Genomic DNA, 24,693 nt, shown 5'->3' with positions numbered 1-24,693 from the left:
AAAAGACAAGAACCATTAAAATAGACTGGAACAAACTTGGAGGCAAACGATACCAAGATCTTTTTCATGTGATTGAGTGAAGATGTATTTGCAGTATTTCATGTGCCTCATATTTAAATGAGCATGCAAATGTGGCAGAAAATTAATTAGTGGCTTGTATGTTAAAGCTGAGCCTATGTTTCTAAACTGAAAAAATGATTTTTATTTGAATTAGGATAGTGTGCATTTAAACAGCAACTGTACAAGCCATATGTTACACTGCCCAGCAAATTGTCTAAGATACTATTTTTTAGTGAATTTACATGTTTGTTTATTTGTTTTTTGATTTATATTCCACCTTTCAGGCACTGCAGAAATGGTATATAAGTTATACTTTCAGCCTGGGCAGAGGGATTTAATGATGATTTATCAGTCTTTTACCTTCATTTCAGCGAAAATTAAATCTATGAGGGAAGTTCTGAAGTATTCTGGTCCAGATCTCCAGCGTCAGACCAAGTTATCCATTTTGGATGTACAGCAGTTACTGAAGGCTGTTTCAGGAGCACTGAGAAAGATCACTGTAGTCACTGGTAATTATGATGCAAGATGCAGATAACAAAAACATATATCACAGAAATATCCTGGATTCATTGTGGATTGTTACATCTATTTATTGGGCCGATATAAGAGTATCCAGAGATGTGCATGAGCTTTCTAGACCTCATAGATATGTTTTCTTCATATAATTCTTGTATCGGTCCAATAAGAGGCATCACAACTTGCAAAATATTCACTTTTCTCTAGAACCAATGCGTCTATCCAAACTTGGAGAGACGACCACCGTATGTAGCAGTGAGTCTGCATATCATGGCTTCCAGCCATTCTGCCTGCCTCTCCCACCTCTCTTTAGGCACTAATTCAGTCAGGTGCCGATCGAGATGAATCAAGGAAGTCCGAGGAAGGAGGGCAGAGAAAAAAGGGCTTCTATCAGGTTTGTCGTCAAGCTCACCAAGATTGAACAGTGGGCTTGGGGTAGAGTCAGCAGCAGAGACCAGGTGGATAAAATGAATGTGATACATGACAGATGAGATAGTGAGGAAGGGTTCGTTAGGACAGATAGTGCTAAGTTTAAAATATATGGGCTCTAGCTTCCTTGGGCTTGATATGGTTGCAGAGGCAAATCATGCACATTAACGTTTGTGTGTTTGTGAGGGGCATGGGTCCATGTCCAAAATTAATTGGGCTTGAAAAGACAATGGACTGGATTTTTGCTGCTGGTTCTGAGGACCCAAACAATAGTTACTTTGTTGAAATCTGAACCCAATAATTATAAGAAAAAATAAACAAGAATAAAAGACAATACCCTTCTTTCACATGGTTTATGTTGTACAATTTGGGAAAATGCATTTGTACTCTGTTACCACACATGACTATTTTATAGGATTCCTTCAGATAGTAAAAGGGTAGAGTGGGTGAAAATAGCAGACTGATAGCTAGATTCATCATATATATTTATAGCAGAATGATAAGCCGGGCTAAAAAAAAAAAAAAAAAAGGGCTGCGGGGCGACATTCTGCAGCCGGCCGCATCGCAGCGGTGTGTTTATGCCCGCACACTTTCGCACCCATAGTACCACGGGAAAAGGTGTAATTATTTCCCACAGTGCTGCCGGCGCTAATGTGGAAAACCATGCCCAAACCCCGCCCCACACTCCTCCCCTTGCCCTCATTTAAATAATACCGTGATAACGCCCTACCGCACGCAATAACAGCCGCATCACTTTTTGATAAACGACCCTGTGAGTGAGTTGGGTAAGGGGAAGTGGGACGAGGAGGGTTCAAGGTGCAAGAATACAAGTGCGTATACAATGCATTGTATAAAAACATTGAAAGCATTTGTTTTAAGAAAATCATGAGAGGTTATTAGCTGGAAATAGTTTCTTTTCCCGCCGACAGAAACATTCTGAAGGGCAATTATAATGACCTTGAGGAATGCAGAGCATATGCAGAGATGAATTGAAGTTAATGATGTGAAATAAACCCATTTTGAGCACTAAAAACATCCTTTGACTTTAAACTTTTTGGCTTAGTTCTGCAGCCTCTCACTGCATCTGGTGTACAGGAACTGTCCAGTACTATGGTGTTCTCTGTGACATGATGAAGAATTGAATTCCTTTATATCTGACAAAATGACAGAACCTGTGTTTTGTGATGGGGATATTTTTGTAGTCTGAGTAGATCTTATTGGAATGGGCACATGTTGCCAGAGCTCTTTGTGCAGTGCTCAGTTCACTTTAACCTGCACTGACCGCTTTCACTCAGAATTGGCATAAACAAGTTTAAAATTAGTATTTTTTCTTTGTTCATTAAAAAAATAAATAAATAAATATATATATATATATATATATATATATATATATATCTTAATATTATATCTTAATATTTTTCCCCTCTAAATACACTTTGTCTTAGCAACAGCAGAGTCTGATGATGGTATTATGAAAATGATAAACTTATTCAACAGGTTATTTATTCATCCTACAGCATTTCAGATGTACCATGAAAAACACATTTTCACAGTGCAGCACCAGAAACTTAGCCTAGGATGCCCTATTTTGGACAGTTTCTTAAGAGGTGGGGTTCCTCTGGTGGGAATTACAGAACTTGCTGGAGAGAGCTCTGCTGGGAAGACCCAGATGTGCCTGCAGCTCTGCCTTTCTGTTCAGTATCCAGGCACATATGGTGGACTGGACGCAGGTGAGTGTGGCACACCTTACAGTATGCTTATTTTGTCTGTGTCGTCATATGCAGGACTGGGCAAATCTCAGGTCACCATTGTATCTAGCAATCATATCCTGGCATCAGATTTCTTTGGGGAAGTAGGGCTGGAACAGGCTGCAGAGGGTAGTAGGATGGTTTGAGCAATGACTGAATAGACGAGGGAGAAAGCTGCAGAGGTAGGTGGGAGGAAAAGGCAGTTGGAATAGGTGTGGGGGTGGAGAAGAAAAAGTAGGTATGAGGAGGGACAGAGCCCAAGAAGCAGCAGTGGGGTGGGTACAAATAGAGAAGGTTGAGGAGTTAAGGATGGGAGTTGAGTAGGGATGAGAAGGTTTTTACGATTTTTTTTTATTGACTTTTATTTGATACATTGTGGGGGGCTTGTTAATTGTGTTTTGTACTAATTATTTTGTGTTCTGTCTATTTAAATTGTTTTATGTTGATTTGTTTTTAATTGGACAGTAAATGAGCCTGTGAAGAGGGTGTGAAGATTGTGCTAGAAGTGATGATGGGAGTGATGGTGAGAATGAAAGGAGAGAGGAATTAAGAGAAACAGAAAAACAGAAGTGGTGTTTGGAGAAGAAAGAGCATAGAAAGTAGTGACAAAAATCTAAAGTTTGATAAGAAAGAGAATGAAACGGCAACAAAATACTTAGAGAAGGAACAGAAATGAAGAGAAAAAAACCCCCAAACACAGAAATGTTTCTAAAAGTTGATGCAATCACTCTTTTATGTAACATTTTTCGGTAATGCAGTATCTGTGTTTAGTCCTTCCTAATGTTGCTGTGCTGCTCCTGTCTCCTTCCTGGTGCCTACATTTTGGAGCTAGCTCCTCCATCTGGACCAGATTGGATGAGAAAATAATTGTTGGTAATGACAGTAATGAATGAGACATATTAGTCTGTGTTTGCAGGTCACTCTTGCCTTGAAGGACTAGTCTGTTTCTGCTATAAGATGACTGCCAGGCTGCATTTGCTTATGAAAATGATTCCTAAAACTGCAGGAAGAGGCTGTTTCATAATGCTTTCATACTGACTGCAACTTGCTTTGGTGCATGACAGCGTTGTTCAGAATAGTAGAATTTATTGTTGCTTTTGTTTTTGTAACTGAATTATTTTGAGATGGGTTCCCTGCCAGCCAAGTCCATTTTTAGTGGATTGTACAAATGAAGGCAGAATCAGCAGCCTGACAGAGTAGATCCCAATGTAGATATTTGTATTCACTATCCTATGGTAGGCCTAATTCTTGTCAGTCAGGCAACGACCCAATTATTCTGGATCTGGACTAACTGGGTCATGCCTTCATGTTCAACATAGTAGTTAACTAAGGACTTGAACAGCTGGGATTCTGTCTTGCCATCTTACTTCTATTTGCATAGTCTGACAGCTAAGGTAGAAATAGTCTTGTTTCTTGATGTGATAGTTGCAATCAAGACTTAAGCATTGTAGGCTTTGTTTTATGCCTCTCCTATTCCAGACATTCATGCAGGTCTCCAAAGGCTGAGTTGACTTCAGTGCTTCTGCTAGAAGCTCTTATGAGAGAGCATTGGTCTGCAGCTTGGGAGACCTGCCCTCTGCAGATAATGGCAGGCCAGTTTGTAGCTTCTGCTTTTCTAAAGGGAACCTAGACCTGCATGGAGGAGCCAATTTTAAAACCACCTGCCTTGCTGCAAAGTCTGCAGGAACTTTTTCACTTTGAAAATTTCCCCAGGGAAAAGTACCACAGACATTTGCACCTCTTTTTTTCTGCAGATACTTTTTCTTACCACTACTATTCAGGCAGTTTTCTCCCCCGACCTACTCCACCCCATACATCCACTTCACTACAGGTAAAAGTGCAGACAGTATGGAACTACACATTTACCTTTGCATGGGGTGGGCAGTTTTTAGACAGGCAATATTTGTGGGTAAATACTTTTTACCTGTGGAAATCCCTTTGAAGATTCCCCTCTAAGGGGTTAATATTGTCCCAGCCCGCATACATTTCAGCTCAAAAAAGCGTATGTTACATTAATTTTCAAAGAGTCCGTGCATACTGTTTCTTTGAAAATGACCCCATCAAAACTACCTGCACACATTCACACCTACTCATTTGTGCACAGAATTGTTTAGACAAAATTTATGCACACACTTTTTTATAAATAGAAAACTATGCTCTTAAGTGCTAATCCCGCCCCACCCCCAGGAGCGCTTCCACTCAGTCTGGTAAATTTAGGCCCTATAGGTTACACACATGCAAGTTTATCCATATTGTCAGTTTTATAGTAAGTTATTTCTGTGCGTAAGGCACTGTTTTACTTGCAGAAATGCCTTTGAAAATTATCAAATTACCCTCCCTTAAGATGCTTTCCAAAATATCCCATGCTTGTCTATTTTGCATTTTCAAAAAATGTTAAAAAATGGTAAATGATATATTATTTTCTACTTATTGTTCATGATTTGTGTCAAGCTGCCTTAGGATTATAACTGAAATATAAATTCAGAAAACAGCATACATAAACATATAAAAACACAACAACCTTAAATGTTTTTAGGATACGTAAACATCTCATCATGTTTGACGTTTACAACTAAATGAAGTATTAAACAGTGATTGTTAACAGCAGTCTAGTAATGTGGTTGACCTTAGCCCACTTAAATTTGCAGAAGTAAAGGTCAGTAAAGAAGCTGCAGAAACTGAACTAAACTAAAACATTTTTTAACTAGTTTTCAGGAGACCTGATGTGCTGGACCTTGCATTCCTACCTAAGCAAGACTTTGGGTTGCTTAGGCAGGTTTTCCTACGCTAAGATAACATGTTGGATTTCCTGGTTTGTGTATTCACAAATCTGAATTAGATATGTTTGTTGGCACTGAATGTGGCACTTTTTTGCTTTTTCAATTTGGTTTTGCTTGGCAAGCGTTTTCTTTGTCAACGAGCAGGGCTGAATAAGCCATGACATTTGAGTGATGTCATGTGGTGGCACTAAATGGGACCCTTTTCTCAAAGCTCATAGGGCTTTTGCTCTATTGAGCATGTGTGGGAATTTCCAAGTGGCTTAGTCTTTTTTTCATCCAAGCACTAGCACAGACATGTCCCCTTTCTCGCTATAATTTGTTAAATTTTCTGTGTAATTCTTAATACCTCTTTTCTCAGAGTTGCCTCTCTGCTGTTTGAGGGCTAAGGCAGTGAGGCAACTCTGAAGGAAAGAGGTAAAAAAAAACAAAGCCCAAGGTGAGTGGCTTTAAGAATTGTATATACAGTAGGAAAATTTCCATTAGGGGCGGACATGACCTTTTCCACTGTTTTGGACAGAATCATGACCAGCCTAATTGGTGCCATGTCCCTGCGTTCCCAAAAGTCATCAGAAGCCGCAGTTATTCCTCTTCCCGAAGTGTAGCCTCATCTGCCTCCCCAGGTACTGAGTGTAGTAGGAGCTCCTCAAAAATAGCTTAGTCTTAGGCTTAGCGAGCTAAATCATTGAGGTCGAGCAAACATAAAAAGTCATGGATTGTGTCGAAGTAAAAATGCCACTCGGCAGAGCCGTTGGTGCCAAAAAAACCAGAGTCTCGTCACTAATGGTGCACTTGATGCACCATTATCAGGCACATCAACCTTCAACGTACGGTCCATCGGCACTAACAATATATAAGTTCTTGATGGTTTTGACACATCAAATCCCAGCATATGAAATGCATTGAGCCTAAACACCATGTCCATTAGACCATCAGAATAGGCTGCTCCATCATCATGCTGCAGTACTTCCAGTGCAGCTGTCAGGGGCAAGGTGGTTGCATATATAATAGTTTGTCAGGAAACCGTCAACTAGGAGAGCTTACAGTTTTAAGTGGAAACCGTTCTCCACATGGTGTCAACACAGTTCCTTGGATCCGTTTGCATGCTTACCCAAAGAGTTACTATTCCTCTGTACTCAGGCAGGCCAGTTCACATTAGTGGGTTATGCACTCCTACCAGCAGATGGAGACTGAGTAAAGCTGACTCATTGACAACTAGCCCTGCCCCAACATCAGCTTGCCAGTATTCTCCATCTCCAGCAAATGGTGGACATGCATCTTGCTTGTAGGGATTGCATGAGGCTAAAAAAAAAACCACAGAGAAAGAAGATAGAAGATTCAGATGCACTGCTTGAGCTGCTGAGGTGACACTTGTTTGGGCCCTTGCTCAGCTGAGCACTTTAAGTCGGGAAGCCTGGTCAGGCGTAGACTTAAAAAAAAAAAAGAAAAGAAGACAAGGGAGTGCTCAGCGGTGAAGGCTTGTGCCCTCTTCCCCCCCCCCATAGCTGGTGACTCGATCATGCTGTCAGTCAGGAGGCTGAGCACAGGTGGTAAAGAGTTAGGAGGAAAGTTTTAGGCCCCCCCCTTTTTTTTTTTTCTTTTTTCCTTACTGGGTCCTCCTTACCCTCTGGGTTTCTCTCTGTGTCTCTCCCCTTTTCCCTATCACTTTTCTGGGGAGTTAATGAAGAGTGGAGGCAGCTCGGGCTTGGCAGGTTGAGCAGCTTTTGGCTAGGCCCTGTTTCTCAGGCTCTGTTCAGTCAGCTGCATGGTAGGCCACGGCAGCATTTTCTTTTCCTGCGTGCTTAAGCATGTGCATGTATTATCTCCCTGTGGTTGTGTCCTGACGTGCGCCCACATGCATGGATACTTGTGCATGTAAGGCTGCGGCCTAGATTTGAATGCTTATTGCATGGGTTCATCCGGATGTCTTTGATGTGTGCCCAGGAGGCTGCCTGGAGCTGAGTTCCAGTAAACTATGGCACCAGGGACAAAACAAAACAGTCTAAGCGCCTTGCTATCTGTGAGGTTGGCCATATAATGGCAATCCAGCCATCACTCTCTCTATGCTGGTGTCAGTGCTGTGTAGATACTCAAGGGGATTTGGCTACCACTGATTTTGATGATGTTGCGACATCCCCTCAGTCTATGTTAACTCCGGAGGAGAGTGGGGTGGGAGGCGAATCAGTAGACAGTTCCCTTCCCCCCCTTGTTCCCAATGGCAGAGGGCCTATGGCCATATACCCCTGAGTGTGCCTGATCTTGGAAGTTAAGCAGGGTTGGGCTGGTTAAGCACTTGCATGAGCATTTCCGGGAAAGAGGTCTGAGAGTGCCAGGTTTGGACCTGTGGGCCCTGGTATGGATTCATCCTCATTCTCCTGGGTAGAATTTTTCCAGGGCCTGCAGGTTTTCTGCAGGGGCATCCAGTGGAGGTGAAGCACCTTACTAAGAAGGGATCACGTATTTGGGCCTCCTACTTGTCATCAACTGCAGGCAAACATCGCAGAGAGACTATCCTTGGAGATGTTCAGGGGGATGCGGATCATGATATGTCAGATGATTCCAATGAGGACTTAGCTTTCTCATCTCAGGAAGAGGAAGAAATTCCACCTGATTTGGGGTCACATCGGATGCTAATTTTATTTTTATTTATTTATTTTTTAGACGATGGTTGCCAAGTCTGTTAACTCAGACCCTGACGACGCAAAGCTTCCTGTTTCTTTCCCCTCCTGGATCCAATTCAAGAATTAATTGACCTGGAGTGGAATGCCACAGAGGCAAGGTTTAAAGTAGGGGGTGGTGTGCTTTGGCGGGTTTGTATCCCTTGGATCCGAAGGCAAGGGAACAATTGTGATTCCCAAAGGTGGATGCCTTTGTATGCACTTTCACCATGCGACCACCATCCCGGTTTTAGGAGCTCTAAAGGATGCTCAGAATAGGAGGATAAGTTCATGGAGGAGAAGTCCATTATCTGCTATTAATCAAGTTAACTTAGAAAATAGACACTGCTATTACTAGCATCAATAGCATAGGATAGACTTGTTTTTTGGGTACTTGCCAGGTTCTTATAGCCTGGATTAGCCACTGTTGGAAACAGGATGCTGGGCTTGATGGAACCTTGGTCTGACCCAGTATGGCATGTTTTTATGATTGAGGCCATCCTCAAACATGCCTTTGAGACCATGGCAGTGAATTTGCAAATTGCTTCTAGCTGCTGCTCAATGGCTCGAGCTGGTTTGCGTCCTTCTCAGGAGACCCAAGGCCTATTTACATATTCCCATTTGCCAGAAACATCAGTGTTTCCTATGCTGGACTGGCTACTGCACCCAGGACCTTCTCCAAGGTCATGGTGATTGTAACAGCGTCTCTGCGCAAGGAGGGTATTTTGGTCCATCCATATCTGGATGATGGTTGATTTGGGCCAAAAGTACAGAAGAGTCACTTGGTATCTCACATGGTGATCTCCTTGCTTCAGGAGCTAGGCTTAGTGGTGACCTTGGCCAAGAGCAGTTTACAGCCATCTCAGACGCTAGAGTATCTTGGCATGCGATTCAATATGGAGCAGGACAAAGTGTTTCTGCCAGAGAGTTGCATTCAGAAGTTAATTACTCAAGTTCAGGCCCTGAGAAGGAATATTTGCCCAACAATGCAGTCTTACTTTGCAGGTCCTTAGGTCGATGGCAGCCACTTTGGACATAGTTCCCTGGGCGAAGGCGCACATGCAGCACGTGCATTGCTGTCCCAGTAAAATCCGCAATCGCAGGCGTACACAGTGAGACTCCACTTGCCATTGGAATCGTGTGCAATTCGACTGACATGCTTGTGGTTCACTGAATAGCTGGAAGCTCGAGCGAAAAGGATAATGCAGAAAATGACATGCCAGTGGCCTACATCAATCATCAAGGTGGAACGAGAAGCCAATAGGTATCAATGGAGGTAGATGCACATGGGATGTGGGCAGAACATCTTGAGGACATATCTGCCTCCCACATTGCCGAGAAGCACAATATATGGGCTGACTTCCTCAGCAGACAGGTCTTGGACACAGAAGAGTGGGAGTTGACAGATGAGGCCTTTCAATTCATAGTGACACATTATTGGAGCTCGCCATCCCTAGATTTGATGGCGAGCTCCAATAATGCGAAGGTACCACAGTTCTTCAGTCGTAGAAGACATCCGAGAGCGCTGGGAATTGATGCTCTCATTAGGTTTGGCTGTGGAGTGGAGTGTGTTATGCCTTCCTGCCATGGCCGATGATAGGCAGAGTCATTTGGAAGATTGCAAGTCAGATTGGCCCTGGAGGCTGTGGCATACCGATCTTCAGAAGCTACTGGTGGACAGTCCTCTCAGACTGGCACTCAGGAGGGATAAATTGCATCAGGAGCCAATACTGTATGACAACCCGGGTCAGTTTTGACTTACGATTTGGCTCTTGAGAGGGCTTGTTTGCTGAAAAGTGGTTATTCTTCTGTAGTGATTTCCACTTTGCTCTGGGCTAGGAAGTTTTCTACATCTCTAGCTTATGTTAGGATTTGGAGAGTGTTCAAGAGCTGGAATGAAGGGCAAGGTTCTCGTCCTCTTAAAGTTGAAATTACACTGATATTGGAATTTTTGCAGGAAGGTTTGGGTAAAGGCTTGGCTTTAAACACTCTGAAAGTGCAGGTAGCAGTTCTTGCTTGGTATAGGGGCCGGGTCAATCATCCTTGTCTTCCCATCCAAATGTGTCCGAGTTCTTGAAGGAAGTCAAGCATTTACATCCCTTGTGGCTACTTGTGCCTCTTTGGGATCTTAATTGGGTCTTGCATTTTTTGGCAGGTCCTACATTTCGGAACTGTGTAGTCTCTCTTTGCAGCTGCTCACCTTGAAAATGGCTTTTCTGGTAGCAATCTGTTCAACACGACAGGTCTCTGAGCTGCAAGCTGTTTCTTGTCGTGAGCCATTTCTATGAATGACTCCAGGGACAGTACAGCTTAGGACTGTACTTTCTTTTTTTGCCAAAAGTGATTTTGGAGTTTCATTTTAATCAATCTGTTTCCCTGCCCATGCTGGATAGGGATAGAGATGAACGAGATTATCGTCTTTGTCAAGCCTTGGATGTCAAGTGGCATCTGGTGTGGTACCTGAAGACTACTCACTCCTTCAGGAAGGCTGATCAACTTTTTGTGCTTCATGGTAAAGAGAAACAAGGTGAATCGGCAACTCAGGCAACTATAGCCCGGTGGGTGAAAGAAGTTATCATGGCTGCCTATGTGGATGCAGATATCCCATTACCTAGACAGGTTAGGGTGCATTCCAGTAGAGTTCAGGAGGTTTTGTGGGTGGAGCTTCAGTTGTCTCCTGTCAAAATTTACCAGGCAGCAACGTGGTCCTCCTTATTCACTTTCTTCAAGCATTACCACTTGGAGGTTAAGGCTAGAAGGATGCAGCTTTTGCGTGTGTGGTGTTGACTGGACCACGGCAGCCTCTCGCCCTTTTCAGGAGTAGATTTGGTACATCTCACTGGTGTGAATTGGCCTGATGGAGTACAGAGGAAGGAGAAATTACTACTTGCCTGATAATTTCCTTTCCTCTAAGGAAGGCAGTTCAATCCATAACCCACCCTGGGCTGCCTACTTGCTTTCAGTTTGTCCTTTATATGTGAACAGTGAAGAATGTTATTTCTGTTCATTCATTTGAAGAATGGGTAAGTGACATAACCAGCCCCTAAGATTAGTTGATGTGAATGCTTTTGCTGAGCACAATGTTTCCCAGTTGGTTGGATGCATGAATGGTTGGCTATTAAGTCATGTTCAAGTATATCAGTTTGTCCAGTTTGGCTTTTCTAGAGATTCTGGCCAGATGATGTCAGGGCAGGGCTATATGACATCAGCAAGTCAGCTTTACTCCATCTCCATCTGCTGGTAAGAGTGCATACTCACTGGTGTGGACTGGCTTGCCTTCCTTAAAGGAAAGGAAATTATCAGGTAAGTAGTAATTTCTCTATTTGCTCTCTCTTTCTGCTTCAGGTCTTAACACCTCATCAGCAAGAGCACATCTCAGTGTCATAGTAGCTTACCATGCTTAAATAGAATGTAATCCAATCTCCACTCATCCATTAATTTCCAAATTCATGAAAGGCTTATGGCATGGGATGAAACATGGTTCTGGCACTACTGGTGACTCTGCTATTTGAATCATTGGAGAGTCGGCGTCTCTCAATTTTTCACATGGAAAGTAATAACTTTCACATGGAAAGTAATAACTGCTAAACAAATTGAACCTAAAACACTTCATATTCGCCGACGATGTCCAGATTGTGATCCCCATCAAAGAATCCATCACTAAAGCTCTAGAACTTTGGGAAAACTGTTTTCAAGAAATTAACGATCTCTTATCCAGCTTAAATCTTATTCTAAACCAATCAAAAAGCGAATTCATGCTAATCTCTCCAGATAATTGCAAAATCACTACAAACCCGCCAGCCAACTTGCAAATCTCAAAAGTAAGAGATTTAGGAGTTTCTATAGACAACCGGCTAAATTTAAAATCGTTTATCAACCAAACAACCAAAGACTGCTTCCACAAACTGCACGTATTAAAAAGAATAAAACCCCTATTTCATTTCCATGATTATAGAACAGTGCTCCAAGCAATAATATTTGCGAAAATTGATTACTGCAACTCTATCCTACTAGGCCTCCCATCATCCCACACTAAACCTCTCCAAATGATACAGAACACGGCAGCAAGAATTCTAACAAACAAAAGGAGAAGAGATCATATTACACCAGTCCTCAAAGACCTTCACTGGTTACCAATCCACTACAGAATAATTCATAAGTCCCTCACCACAATCTACAAAAATATCCATGGACTGGCTCCACTCCATCTACAAATAGCTCTCAAAAAACACTCCTCCAACAGACCCATCAGAGAAGCATATAGAGAATATCTACAGGTACCTCACAACAATACTACCCAACATATAACATTGAGAGATCGGGCCTTCTCCACAGCAGGTCCCCCACTATGGAACTCAATCCCCTTAGAATTACGACAGGAACCATGTCTTCCAACCTTCAGGAAGAGACTTAAAACATGGCTGTTCATGAAAGCATTTCTGGACCCTTAATTATCCACTTCCATCAAATGCAGCAACACTGAGCATCTTCTATTAAACTGAAACAGACACTACCAACCAATCACTACAATGTTTTACTTCTTGTTAAACTTTTTATCTCTCCTCTAACTCTAATCCCAGTTAGAATAACCCCTGTTTTATTGTAACTTTTTCTTCTATGCACTTGTTATACTTTTGTAATGTATACTCTTACGTTTTAGCTATGTACGTTATAATGTATTGCTCACCCCTTGTTTTATGTAAACCGACATGATACGAACTTCCGTGAATGCCGATATAGAAAAACACAAATAAATAAAATAAATAAAATAATATTCCTGTAGTAGTCACGCAGGCCAGAAGAGTCGATGAACTTCAGGCTTTAGTTCTATATCTTCCTTATATGCAGTCCTTCAGCAATAGGATGGTGCTCAACATTCAACCAAAGTTTCTACTAAATGTATCGGCTTTCCATATTAATCAAGCCATTTTGTCATCTACATTCTTCCTGAGGCCACATGCACATGAAAGTGAGAAAGTCCTTCATACCTTAGACTTTAAAAGAGCATTGGTTTTGCAACTATTCATCTCTTTTAATCAGACTAGGCAAACGTATATTGTCCAACTGGCTAGAAGGCCTACAAATTGCAAACTTCATCAAGGCTTTTCAGGTTAGAGCCATTGCTGCATTAGCAGCTCATTGCAAGCTCTACATCTCATAGACATCTGCAAAGCTGCAACTTGGTCGTCAATACACACCTTTGCGTCCCATTACTGTCTGGACAATTTATCAAAAAAATGACAGAATATTTGGTCAAGCAATTTTGTGTAGTTTGTTCATCCAGTAGTCTACTGTCCAGCGTGGAGTCTGTGTTGCTTATTCAGTAAATGCTCTGTGCAGCCCTCCGCTTACATTTCCCCACATGTCATGGCTAATTCATCCTGCCATCTTCATAAACAGCAGGATGATGTAGCCATGCTAAATACCTGGAGAGTTCACTACTTGGTTAGAATTAGCTCCAAAACTGACTGAGAGGGCTCACGAAGCAACGCCCATGTGGGAATTTCCACACATGTGCAGTAAAGCAAAATCTCTATGAGCTTAGAGAAGAGTCTGTTCAGTGCTGCTTGTTGATATGGCTAATTCATCCTGCCATCTATGGGAAAACATCATTTATGATAAGGAAATTTTCTTTATCAAATGTGAGCATATAACATTTTCATATCACATCTGCTCTGATCCTGATTAACAGACTGCTACCAAGGTGTGTTTGTTTTATTTTGGGTTTTTTTAATCACTTTGTTTGCGAATTACAGATAATGTGAGTGGAGCCAAAACATTTCTGTTTTGAACAGTCCAGAGGGAGCAGGGAACTGATTTTTGTGTATTCTACTGAAGATAAAATTTCCTTATTTTTTAAGGCAGTCTAAACAAGTGCAATCTACCTATTTTTGTTATCCATCATTTATTCTTATTCACACTTTATTGTTATTCTTCAAATATATAAAAATGAGACCTGCTCTATACTAATGGGAGCTATAATGCAATGCAATGACTCCTTTAGCCACCCACTCCAGGGGACCATATTTACACCTTTATAGCCTATAAGCTAAACAAGCCTGGTGAAGAAAAGAAATGAGATTTGGTCATTACTTTATTCATTTGGCTTTCAGGAGCTGTATACATTTGTACGGAAGATGTTTTCCCAAATAAGCGTTTGCAGCAACTGATTGGTCATCAGCATAAACTTCGAACAGATGTTCCACTTGATGTCATCAAGAAAATAAAATTTGGAGACAATATATTTATTGAGCATGCAGCCGATATAGTGAGTAGTGGAGCAGTAGCTTATTAATAAATGAGATTGTTGCTAAATTAATATGTAGTAGTTTCTTTAAGAAATGGTAGTGTGATTCGCTGCTGGGGTAGTCCACTTGACAATGTAGAAATTAAGGTCAACAACTGATATAGATGATACGCTTTATTCATAAGTTTTTGACTAATTTTCAAGATCGGATGGTGCATAACTCTTAAAAGCTAGTTGAAAATATATTGTCTGGTGGAAAGGTAATATTACAACTCTTTTTTAAGAAATGGGAGAGATCACAGGGTTTTTTTTTAATACATTAGTTCCTAGCTCGTTATAGAGTTCTTTCTGATTACAGATTTCACCATAGCATCAACTTCCTAGAGATGTGCTATTGCAGTCTGCCTTTGCAAATACCCTCGGTGCCACATGATTTATTGAACTTTCTTGCAGGATACTCTGAATGACTGCATCACCAGACGGGTTCCCATCTTGCTGCTGCGAGGTTCGGTGCGGCTAATCATAGTTGATTCTGTCGCTGCTTTGTTTCGAGGTGAATTTGCAGCCAAGGACTCAGCTGTCAGAGCTAAACATCTGCAGACATTAGGAGCAAAACTTCAAAATTTAAGTTGCGGATTCCAGACTCCCATACTCTGCATCAATCAGGTATGACTGAATAATTACTTCCTGCCCTGCAGATTAATTATTTGGGGTCTTTTTCTAGACATTGAAATGCATATTCATATCCAGTGTACAGATTAATATAGCGTGGTCCAGAGCAGTAAGAGCTATATTTGTTCTGGTGCAAAATTATACTAAAATAAAAAATATACTCACCAGGCTTTGTACTATGGGTTTTTCACACAGTGGTGAGTGTTCAGTTAGCATCTGACACAAGAATGAATAGTTTAAGAAAGAAATAATTGCGTTAGTTGTAACATATTAGGTTGATCTCACTAGAATGAAAAATGAAATTGAATTCCTTGTTTAACAAAATATTGTGCATCTCAGAATGGACACGCACTAGGACTCAATGTTCAAACTCCAGTATTCCATATACCAATGAAGAGCCCTAGCACTGTCCCCAGATACCACAGATTTCTAAAGTGTTTTTTTCTTGACTGTAACACATTTCATGCAAGTCCTACATATTCACCCGGTTGTCCTCTGTATTGCCTGATCTCCTAGGTAACTGATGCAGTAGGTGATATGGATGCTAGACAAAGTAACTCTGGGTAAGCTTTTCTTTTTTTTTTTTTCAGTGTGATGTGTAACAGAACAACTGATAATGAAATTCTAATGAGGCACATGTGAATATAGACGTTAAATACACATGTTAAAAATGCATATATTAACTTTCTGCATTAATGTCCACATTAACTAGGCATCCATGTGGTGTAGTTAAATCTTTTGTGGTAATGGGTCTGCATTACATTTTTTGCATTGCTAGCTCATGTGTTTGGCACACTTCTGCTTTCTTAGCATTCAGACAGGTTAATCCACACCAGTAGGTTATGCACCTCTATCAGTAGACGGGGACTGAGCAAAACTGACGTCATGGTATATATACCCCTTCACTGCCTTCAGCCTACCAGTATTCTCTGCTAAAGCCAACTGTGGACAGCTAGACAATACATGAACATAACTATTACAAACAACCATTCAAGCACTCAGTTAACAGGAAACACTGAGCTCAGAGGAGGAGTGTAATATCGCTAATCTAGGGATTGGTTCTGACACTTACCAGTAATCCCTAGAAATGCAGCTACACAGGAGGACAATAGCACCACTATCTGGCAGCCAAGGGTGGGAAGTTAGATTCAGCTGTCTGTACTAAGGAAAAGGAAATTATCAGGCAAGTAGCAATTTCTCCTTTCTTAGCAGTCTGACAGGTTAATCCACACCAGTGGGATGTACCAAAGCTGCTCCTGAACAGGGCGGGAGGCAGCCCGTGGTCCGATCAACACTGCACAAGCAAAGGCTGCATCCTGCCGGGCCTGCACATCCAGGCGGTAATGCCTGGAAAAGGAGTATAAGGAGGACCACGATGTAACTCGGCAAATCTCGACAGGAGACAATCTGATCTCCACCCATGACTGCCTGAGCCCTAGTGGAATGAGCCCTAAGTTGACTAGGCAACAGCTGCTCAGCATCCACATACACAGCCATGATAACCTCCTTAATCCAGCGGGTTATCATAGCCCACAATGCCGGCTCACCCTGTTTACTCCCACCGTAATGCATAAACAGCCGATCGATCGTATTCCTGGGAGCTTTAGAAACCTCCAAATACCTCATGATATGCCGCTTGACAGCCAAAATCTGTATCAGGCAATTTTCATCCCCATTTCTCTCCCTGTCCACTGCCGGCAGGGAAATTGATTGATTCAAGTGAAAATCGGAAACTACCTTTGGCAAGAACCAAATATGTATTGTTAACTAAATATGTATTGTTGTTTAATCAATTGCTCTCTGCTCTCTTTAGTTCGCCCTCTAGTTGAATTTGCTTAACTATTTCTTTCTCTTCTAATGGCCATGTTTTACACTCCCTGTTTTTTGTAACTTTGTCTTTCTCTTCCGTGTTAATTGGTTTTTCCCCTAGTTCAATTGTAAACTGGTACGATAAGACATTGTCTTGAGCATTGGTATATTAAAAAGAATTTAAATAAATAATAAAAGAAAGAAAGAAAGAAAGGACGGAACAGTCCGCAGCTGTACTGCCCTTGGAGTCACCCACAGAAACTGTTCCCTGGAAGACAAGGCTTGCAGTTTGCAGTTCTATGCGCAGAACAAATTGCCACAAGAAACACTCACTTCAATAGTCGCACCTGTGTCATCAGTTTCTGAATGCGGCTGTCCGGTAAGAACACCCTGCCTTGCTTCGTGTTGCAACGAACATCAAGATACTCCAGTGGCTGGGATAGCAGTAGATTGTGCTTGGCCAAGTTCACCACCCAACCAGTTCCTGTAGCAAGAAGATTATCCTGTGTGAGACCTGAAGACTCTCATACTCTTGGCCCGAATTAGCCAATCATCTAAGTACAGGTGGACCAGAATGCCATCCTTTCTTAACACTGCTGCTGCTACCACCACCATGACCTTGGAGAAGGTTCTGGGAGTGGTGGCCAAACTGAAGGGTAGCACTTGAAACTGATAATGTTACCCCAAAACATAGAAACCATTGATGCTTTACGCAAAGAAAACAATGTCTGTTTAGTTGCAGCTGCCCTCCAAGTGTTTTTAGAAGTCCTTTAGAGATTTTCAGAAATTTCGGGGGACATCTGCTTATATTCACTTGTGATTGGGGGCATCTTGCATGCTGAAAACGCTAGAGACTTCAACAAAATAAAGAACACAACTGGCGAAAACGTTGGATACTTGGAATATGCAAAAAATATTTCTAGCTCTAGGAAGCCAAGGATATGACTTCTCTAGAACTAACAAAAAAAAAAAAACATATCGATGTCCAAACAGAACAGCTAAGTGTTGATCCTGCCTAGGAAAAATGTAAAGGTTTTCAGTCTTTTCCCCCAGCTTTTTGATTTAAATGTGGTGGGGATGGGGTCTATTGCGCCCTTGCCCTTGAGTAGAGATTTATGCAGTGGAGACTTGTGGGCGCAAAATGCCAAAGCACTGATACTGCCTCCTTGTAAAAACTGGTTCTGTGATAAATGTGCTCCAGTGTTTGAGAAAAGTGCCATTCGGCTCGTGAACCTACCTGGTCATAGCATAAGACTGCACCTCATCTTTATGCTTTCAGATAGCATCCAAGTGCTACTGTGATAGCCAGGGCGCTACTCTCCTAAGGTACTTGGCATGGCTCAGAACCCATATTCAGCCTTCCAGTCCCAGTTCTGTTTCATTCCTTTCTTGTTGGCCGTTTTTCTCTCTCACAGTTGTAACCCATGGTTACTTAAAACATGTATATTCCATCACCCCTATCCTAAAACCAATCTACTAGATAAATGAAGCTTGACCGAGGTGCCACAAATGCACAGTAGAGAGCAGCTCTACCGCGCATGTGCGGGCGAGCACGTCTTTCAGAGCTTGCCTGTAACAAAAATGGCGCTGGGAGGAGCAGTAGCTGTGGCGGTGAGGAGCGGCTGCGAGGGAGGGAGAGACCTCCCCCGGAGATCTTCCGTTTGTGCCATCCGAAGGGGTTGTGAATGAGCTGAGAGAGGGGAAGTGACTTAGGGGAGGAGGGAGTGACTGGGGGGAGGGGGGAGAGGGGAGGGAGTCACTGAGGGGAGGAGGGAGTCACTGAGGGGAGGGGGAAGGTGAGAGGGAGGGAGGGAGACTAGAGGGGGAGGTGGGAGGGAGAATGGAGGGTGAGGGGAGAATGAAGGGGAGGGGGAGAATGAGGAGGGAGGGGGAAGGAAATCGACCGAAAAAAACCATTTTAATGTAGCCCATTGTTACGGGCTTAACGGCTAGTATTCATATAGTCCAGGTGGTTGAGTAGGTCCCTGTACAGGGAGTTTTTTCTGTAGAGAGTTGACAGAGTTCTTCAGTTGGAGCAAGAGGAGGAGGATGGTTGTTGTCTGAGCCCGTCAACCATCATCTAGCTCCCTGCAGAGCATTTGTGAGCTTCAGGGAGGTTATGCTAGAAGGAAATCTCAAATGGATCCCTGCTAAGTTGGAGACCTTCAGTCAAACCTTTTTTGTAGTGATTACTATATTGTGAATTAACCTATTTATGAGGAACTTAAGTAAATAAGAACAGAATGCCTGGGTCCTGTAAAACATAAGCACCCAAGATAAATACTGTGTAATAGTGCTTCGACTGTAAAGTACCAAGGACTGTTGTTAAGTTTCCCCTGCTGTCGTTGTGTGATTGGGTTTAGCTGTGGACAATAACAAGAATTGGGTTCAAATGCCATGGCCAATGTGGTTAATGGAAGCACACACGTTTATGAAATGAGAACTTGACAGCAAGAGGGAGACCACCTGAGAACCTGCAGCCCTAATGAAAATAGAGGGAGTGCAGGTTACAGTCAGACCTGTGTTTAGTTACTGTGATTTGGACACTAGACTAAACAGTACATATAGTAGATGGCCTGAACTTGAGCCAAAACATGGCATAGTCCTACTTAGCCCATTGAAAATCTTTCAGGGGAGAGAACTTTTAAAAATTTGTATACTCCTCATCTGCTGATCTGCCTAGATATGGAGGTTAAGGGGACATCCAGGTCCCCACTGCAGCTGAGACTTAAAAACTAGTTCAGATTACTTTTTTCCATGACTTGTTGTAAGATATTTCACCAGTTCATTACTGATGTAGTGCACCCTCAGATGGAAGAAAAATCACTAAGTAGGCTGAGAATAATCAAAATGGGAAAAAATATCAGTTCATAAAATACAAATATCTCATTGTACATAGTAAGCTATTGTGCTTATAAGAGAATAATTTTGAAAAAAATGGGGGAGGTAGTCATGAAGCACTGTGGGAGTGAGCCTTTTTGGACTTTGTCTTAACACTGGACTTCTTGGTTAGTTTTGGGATGTTTATGTAGGAGAATGGGAGTTGAGTTTAGTAGATGGTTTATGGTTTATTGAGAATGTGGAGGACTAGCCTTGGGGTTCTAAAATTGCTATGTATAAACTGTATTTATTGATGTTTTTATGTCCAGGATGTATTTTAGATTGTTATTGCTATATTTAATTTAAGGGGCCAAGTAAGAATTATCAGTTATTGATGTTTTTATTATATTGTGAACCACTTTAGGTTCAGCTTTAATTTAAGAAGAGGTGTGATATACAAGTATAACATCGTTTTAGGATATGTACTTTGTGTCAAAGGGAGTTGTTACAATTTGTTCTCAAAATTTGATTTAATTCTTTCAACACATAAGTCAAAATTCTTTTTTTTTTTTAATTAGTTTATTGGATAAAAAGGTATCGCCAGCTTTGGGAATAACCTGGTCCAATCAGCTACTGATGAGACTGATGTTGTCTAGAACACAATATGCAGATGCAGAACCCAAAGAATTTCCAGTTGATGCATCACTGCAGTACACAAATGTTTTGCGGACTGTGGAGGTCATTTTTGCTCCCCATCTCCCTCAGTCTTTTTGCTACTATGTGGTAAAGCTGGAAGGTGTGAGAGGAAGAAAAGAGAAAGAATAGCTACTGCCTTCTAATGACTTCTCAAACTGATCTAAAAGAAAACATATGGAAAACAAATCAAACTGAACAAAGGGGCTGGTACTCCAATGTAAGATCCTATTTGAATATTGATCTTTATTATCAGTTTGTATATCCTGCTCTTATCATCCTCTTATATCTAGGACAATGCTAATTATAAGTCCTCCAATGCACATGCAAACTGAAGGCAGTTTGTTTAAAACAGATTTCTGCTACATATGCTAAGGTAATTCAAGCTATTTGTGCAGGCAATTATACAATAGCTTATTTGTTGAAATGTTTATCCTGCTGCATAATACTAAAATGTTGTCACATATTGCCTACATCAATCATGTTTAATCAATTATTGATCTCTGTTCCTGAAATATGGTGGAATAGTGTGTTTCCAGAATAGATAGAAAAGATAAAGACCAAAGCTTCTGTATATCAAAGATAGAACTAGTAAATTTAAAAAAACTTATAAGGACTATTGGAGCTGTTGGAAGGAAATCAGACTGTTTAGTGCAGTGAGCTTGCACTTATAAACTGTTTTCATAAAAACAGGATCCAGATGTGCCTTGTAATCTCATTATGATCACTTAGCAGCTCTAGGAAGGATGCCAGGACAGTTTCCAAAGGAAATCTGTGCTCTTCTGCTCCTGTAGTCTGAGGCATGGAGAGAGAGATAAAATGATTTGCCCCACTCCTAATGCAAAGTGGCAATTCGGTTTTCGCTTCTAGCCCATCATATAAAAAGGCCTTGATAGCAAAGGATTAAAATATACTTTCCAAGTAACCATATTTTGTTTAGCAGACTATATTGATGTAGGTCAATTTATTCTTACAGTATTCACAAGCAAAACAATAGCCTGTATTATATTATATATATATAATAAGTAATAACTGGTACTGAAAAAATATCAAGAGAATTCCCAATTTGTATTACTGTGGAAAACAAAAATGGGATAATACCCATATATATTTCCAATTGTTTCAAGTGTTTCACACATTACAGCCTACAAAAATATAAAAAACATAATTATTGCAGTAAATACCACTCATCAAAAAATGTTTAAATACCACTCATCAAAAAATGTTAAAAAGTGTCAATCATGCATATTCATCCATCTGTCATATACAATCTAAGAACAGACAGTACATAAATGCTTATAACAAAGATACAATATAAAATTCACAGCTTATGTATAGAGTACATATAACAATTTAAGTATCACAACTTACATATAGAGGGTGGCATATGTTAGACCAGTCATAGAACTGGTCTAACTTAGCCAGATATAACTTATCCTAAGTAGTGATTTGTGCATGGATATTCAGCAGGATAGTCAGCTGAATATTCCTTGTAACTTAGCTGGATACAGTTGAATATTGGGCCCAACGTGCGCACACATTAAATTCAATTTAATTGACAATTTACAATGGATTATGCAAGAGATCATGTCACAATTTATATGGTTCATTAAGATTATGACTTATTCATTGTTCCTATTAATTCAAATCCCAACAAGAGTCCTCTGTTTCACCCGTTAATGGGCTTCATCAGGGGAACATGATTTTCTCAACGGCAGCAGTAAACAAATATCGAATCATAGCATTGCAAAAATCCTCATGGATTTATCTGAACAATATTCACCAGGTGGTTGAGATCATCAGAGTTTAGCTTTCAATTATTTAAAAAAAAAGGAGAGTTGCCAAACCTTTACATGAGTTTCATGGAGTGGTATTATTCAAATTATAGTTTTTTTCAATACTTCAAGTTCTCAAACAACATAAATCATTCTTTAAAGCGCATGTTGCCAGTATCGGAAAAACAGGCATAATCATCTGTTAAAAAACAAACACACACACTTAGCAGTATATAATTAGGAAATGTTTTTTAGTAAGTTCTTTATGGTTAATATGGTTACTCTTCACTCTCTCCTCTTAATTTTGTTCGCTTATTTCACCCTCAGTCTTTTCTCGCTCCCGGCCCTTCTTCTCCCCCTCTTGCCTGCTCCCTCGTTCGATGTAATTTTCCTTTCTTCGAGTTAATTGTAAACCGGCGTGTTGTGTTCCACGAATGTCGGTATATTAAAAGTTCATAAATAAATATAATTTAATAAATATTATATTTTTAAGCAATGCTACCCTCGTAAATAATCATTATAAGTTGCTTTCTTATCTTTCACAAGCAGCAAGTGAATGCCAGAGCTAGACTGAATATGCTGCAAGCATCAGCTTGCTTAACAGGAGTGCATTATGAGAGTGGAACTCCTTAAAAGATGTAGCTTTATTGTCCCAATAAGAGGGGACAAAAAACACCTCTTACACAGCCAGTAAAATACTTCCCATTCAATAGCTTTGAGTCCATTGCGAATAACAGTCCCATTTAAAAATGTTATATTGTTTCCTCTGTCGTAGGATATGCGAAATATCCACTTTCATAAGGCACTTCCTGTTAAGCGAGCAGATGCTTCCAGCGTATTCAGTCTAGCTCTGGCATGCACTTGCTGCTTGTGAAAGGTAGGAAAGCAGCTTATAAGAATTATATATGGGGGTAGCATTGCTTAAAAATATTATTGTACACTGCTTAAGTCTGTTTTTTATTTACTCTAACAGATGATGGTTCTTATTTATAGTGGCAACATGCATTTTAAAGAGTGATTTATCTGTTTGAGAAATTGAGGCACTGAAAAACTTTAATATGAGCAAGTAAATACCACTCAAGATGCTGGTGTAAAGGTTTGGTAGCTCAGTTTCATTTTTGTGAAAGATAGGCAACTAACATATGAGAATTCCTTATCAGGTAAATTTTAAAAGGAACGCACGTGCGCCCATAAACATGCGTATTGCAGCACAAGCAAAAATACACCTCATTTTATAAAGCACATGTGTGCCATTTAAAATACTGTTGCCGCAAGTGCTTCCTCTGCCTTTGCACCTGTATCTTGCGTATTTGAGGGAGAGAAACTCTGTATAGAGTTAGTCTGACAGTCTATATATGTACCACTCTAGAGGGGCAATTTGAATTGGGAGGTGGGTTGGGGTTTGGGGGTGCTGTTACAGACACATTCAGAGGTATTCATAGTAAAATTAACATCAGTAAAGAATTATAGCCTTTATAAGTGATGAAAAGTCTAACAAGAGGAGTTGATTTGTACACTGCAGTGACGACAGATGCCCTCTCCCTTGGAGTCAGAGTCAGTCTCTGTACTCAGCCGCTAAGCACTGAGCTCAGGTAAGGTTTACAAAAAAAAATGTGTTTAACTATCTCTGTTTCCAAAGGTAGAGGGATTTTAGGACTTCCTCTGGGGTTAGGGAACTGAGCAGCCTAGCGGGTTGAGCAGCCCTGGTGGGCTAGGCTTTGCAGTTAGGCTTTTTGCTTGTACACCGCTTGGTAGGCCACGGTAGCATTTTTGCATATGTGTGTGTGCTTTGCTGCTGCCTTTTACAGACCATCTGTATGCGCACACAAATTTTGAGCTGTTTCAAACGCTTTAGCGTGGCACACAAATTGTGCATGTGCCTTGCCACGCTTACTTCTCCAGCACTTAATTTTTGTGCACAAACTGTTCAAATACACATTTACTGCCACGATGGCGCCGGTAAACAAGAAGCCTAAGCGCCTTTTTCTTTATGTTGTCTGTCATATTAGGGCTTCTCAGCCTGACCTGTCTTCTAACATGTGTCATCGCTGATCGGATGCTCAGAAAGGAGTTGTCTTCCTCGGATTTTGCTAAGCCTGGCTCCTCCCATTCTTTTTTTTCTATTTGAAATTTTTATTGACACAAATGCAATACAATAACACAAGTGCATAACAGAGCAGCAGAAAAACATTGAGTAACAAGGGTAGATAAAGTACATTGCTCCGTATAGGCTGGTAACAAGTGAGTGCCATACATTTTTGTATCTATCCCCTTGCCCTCCCAGCCCTCCCATAACCTCCCCCCCCCCCTTCTGAGGAGTACCAGTCAACAGGTAGTCACTACAGGTAAAACATTTATAACAGGAACAATAATACTATAGTAATTACACCATTATGTATGTAGCAAATATTCTCTAGCATCGCAGTATCGCTCATCGCAAGCAGATAATCATGGAAGATCGTCTATCAATCGGTCGTTCCCAAAAGAATC

General features: G+C 41.0%; 1 protein-coding gene across 5 annotated transcripts in view; it reads left to right on the top strand.

Moving 5' to 3' along the window:
* XRCC3 (X-ray repair cross complementing 3) overlaps positions 1 to 24,693 on the top strand; it is a 63,461-nt gene that overhangs the window by 22,897 nt on the left and 15,871 nt on the right. For 3 of the 5 annotated variants that reach the window (XM_029598040.1, XM_029598041.1, XM_029598038.1), the window contains 6 exons: positions 432 to 569; positions 2,523 to 2,735; positions 14,301 to 14,455; positions 14,888 to 15,100; positions 15,623 to 15,669; positions 20,314 to 22,728. In XM_029598040.1, coding sequence (XP_029453900.1) covers positions 432 to 569; positions 2,523 to 2,735; positions 14,301 to 14,455; positions 14,888 to 15,100; positions 15,623 to 15,669; positions 20,314 to 20,560 — 1,013 coding nt within the window. In that variant the 3' untranslated portion in view covers positions 20,561 to 22,728. Of the gene's footprint in view, positions 1 to 431; positions 570 to 2,522; positions 2,736 to 14,300; positions 14,456 to 14,887; positions 15,101 to 15,622; positions 15,670 to 20,313; positions 22,729 to 24,693 lie in introns of those variants that run through there. The other 2 variants (XR_003856224.1, XM_029598042.1) reach the window with 2 other exon arrangements.

Source organism: Rhinatrema bivittatum, chromosome 4 (genome assembly GCF_901001135.1).
Source record: "Rhinatrema bivittatum chromosome 4, aRhiBiv1.1, whole genome shotgun sequence".
Classification (NCBI taxonomy): Eukaryota; Metazoa; Chordata; class Amphibia; order Gymnophiona; family Rhinatrematidae; genus Rhinatrema; species Rhinatrema bivittatum.
The sequence above is the reverse complement of the archived record's forward strand: the minus strand, read 5'-3'. Positions and strand labels throughout refer to the sequence as shown.